Source organism: Diabrotica undecimpunctata, unplaced genomic scaffold, assembly GCF_040954645.1.
Source record: "Diabrotica undecimpunctata isolate CICGRU unplaced genomic scaffold, icDiaUnde3 ctg00001721.1, whole genome shotgun sequence".
In the NCBI taxonomy this organism is placed as follows: domain Eukaryota; kingdom Metazoa; phylum Arthropoda; class Insecta; order Coleoptera; family Chrysomelidae; genus Diabrotica; species Diabrotica undecimpunctata.
The window spans coordinates 15,323-18,277 of record NW_027312664.1 but is presented as its reverse complement, the minus strand read 5'-3'; the positions used below and the strand labels follow the sequence as shown (position 1 = coordinate 18,277).

General features: G+C 32.8%; 1 protein-coding gene across 1 annotated transcript; it reads left to right on the top strand.

The window, feature by feature from the left end:
* The first annotated feature begins 1,062 nt into the window (after window positions 1–1,062).
* Window positions 1,063–2,412, top strand: LOC140431698 (uncharacterized). Its single transcript, XM_072519581.1, has one exon. It carries the CDS (start codon window positions 1,063–1,065, stop codon window positions 2,410–2,412), a length of 1,350 nt encoding a protein of 449 aa, XP_072375682.1.
* The last annotated feature ends 543 nt before the right edge of the window (window positions 2,413–2,955 follow it).

Below are 2,955 nucleotides of genomic sequence, written 5' to 3'. Positions count from 1 at the left end.
TGTAATGGAGATAGAAGATCCACAATTTATATTTGGATCCAGCACCAAACACTGATAACCTCATTAATTCAGTTCTATATTGCCAATCAACTAAGCTCTGTTATTATGTTATATTTACCAAATTTGTATTAACAAGAGAACTGAATAATATATCTAAAGCTCCAAATTATGTTTGAATAACAACGCAATTTTGCGTTATTTAAATTATAATCAACAAAAAAAAACGAAATAATCGTGTTTAGTTGTTTAGCAGAATATGATGCCTAGCGATTAAACTGTTTCAGTTTATGCTGTTTAATTAGCTTATAACATACAATTAAAATAAATAAACATTAAACGGAAATTACAGTAAAATTTAGCATTAACTGATTGATGTTTTAATGTAGAGCTAAATGAAGGAATATCAAGTAAGAAAAGAGTATTGTAGTGCCTCTCTATAAAATTATTGCTTATGTTTCTGTTCAAGTTTCGATGTAGTTCAACTGTTTACTATGTAACCCAAGCTGCAAAGAAAAAAACCTGCATTAATTAGTGAATTTTTGAAACCAACACAGCATTATAAAGGACAATGCCTGGAGTAACCTCCAAGTGCGTGCAATTCGAAACTATTGGTTATAGTTTCGAATAAAAAAAAATGTAGTATATTTTTTTATGGTAGTTTTAAGGTGCAGAAAACGATATTTTTTGATTATTTTTATTGTATCAAATCAAGATTTTATGGTAAAATGAGTACAAAAAGTACAATATTGTGAAAGCACATAAAAAAAACTTTAATTTGAACTATGCTACATTAAATTTAACCTAATAGTTGATGCAAAATTAAAGAATGGAGTACCACAAGGTTCTGTTATAAGCACAACTCTGTTTAGTTTGGCATTTAATGATGTAGGCAAAAGTATTCATCTTCCAGTTAAACACGCATTATACGCTGATGACCTTGTACTCTTTTGCAGAGGAAATAATACCAAAATAATCTGTCGACTAATGCAAACAGCCGTTGATAATATAGAAAGGTGTTCGAGGCATATTGGACTTTCCTTCTCTTCTCAAAAAACTAAAATCATGAGATTTAGCAGAAAAACGACAAAAGATATTCCAATTTTGACATACAACGGAGTATTACTAGATGTTATTGATCATCATAAAGTCTTAGGACTGATCTTCGACTCCAGACTTACTTGGAATACATACATACAAGAAATGAAAGGCAACTGTCTAAAAAATATTAATATCCTAAAAAGTTTAGCACATTTTCAATGGGGAACCGACGAAGAGGTATTGCTTACAGTTTACAGATCCATTATTCGCTCCAAAATAGACTATGGTAGTTTTGTCCATATGTCTGCCTCCAGGTCACATCTGAAAGCTCTTGACTCAGTACACAATACGGGTCTTAAGATCTGCTTAAGTGCCTTCAGATCTAGCCCAGCTCAAAGTATGTACTGTGAAGCTAACGAACCACCACTTTGGTTAAGGAGACAACATCTTCTTTTGTCATATGCAGCTAGTTTATCAGCCAATCCACAAAATCCAGTCGATCAACTAATTATACAACCAAATAGTCTCATTCATCATTCTCAGACCACTAGAGCTGCACAATCCCTCTCTCGCATACTAAATTCTATTCTCGACGGTTTTGATCTTTCTGCAACTTTTCATATCTCTACACATCCTCCGTGGCATAAGCAACTTCCGAATGTCAACACCTCCCTTTGCTCTTTCAATAAACATGATACTCCTAAAGCTATAATGAAACAATTGTTCCTAGACATATTTAATCAAAATCAGTTTTGTAAAGTTCTTTATACAGATGCCTCTAAAAATGATGTAGGGGTGAGTAGTGCTGTTGTTTCCCCTTTCAGCGCTACAAAACTAATCAAACTTCCTGCCGTTTGTAGTGTATATACTGCAGAACTATACGGTATCGTCGAGGCTTTTCGTATGTTGAAACCAACTGACCGCAATGTAGCGATTTGCACAGACTCCTTATCATCAATACAAGTAATCAAAAACATGTTCTCAGATCATCCTCTGGTAAATTTAATACATGACATATATAATAAACTTACGGATCATGGAGTAATTGTCACTATTGTCTGGGTTCCTTCACATGTAGGAGTTGTAGGAAATGAGGCTGCAGATGAAGCTTCTACTTTGGATATACCTATATCAAATATCCAGTTGCATAATGATATTAAAAAAATGTTTAAAAAGTGTATATATGACAAATGGCAAGCTAATTGGAACACAACTCCGAGTCACTTACATGATATACAACCAGTTATACCTTCCTTAGAGCTACCACCTATGCCCAGAAGACACAAGGTTATTCTAAGAAGATTCTTATCTATATACCAATCTACCTGCATGCGGCCATTGCAGCAGTCCCTTAACAGTCAGACATTTTCTTAAAGAATGTCCGCATCTTTCTGCTAAAAGAAAACAACACCAGTTGGCAGAGAATATTAAAGAAATGTTAAGTGAAACTCAGAAATTTGTAAAACTGTTTAAATATTTAAAAGACATTCAAGTCCTTAGTAAACTTTAAAGTTTAATAATTATGTGTAACGGTTAAATTTGTAAAAAATAAGTACTGTGTGTTGTCAAATGTAAAATTGTATACCTTATATTGTATTATACTGTCATCATGTCAATGACCTCGTAGTCGAAACACGTTAATTAAAATAAAAAAAAAAACTACAGATCGAATGAAACTTCGCAAGATCAAAGCGGCCAATTCCTTTCCGAGATAGATTTAACTGTTTATAAAAATTTCTTAATTTCTCAAAAAACAAAAGAAATTTAATTGAGGAGCAGACTTGTAAATCGCACTTTGTCCATATTTTCACATTCTGACTTCGAGGTGACGTTGGATTCGTCAAAACATCATTTATTAATTTACATACTCCTAGATATTCTAACCGTAATATTTCACGTATATTTTTGGCTTCAAAA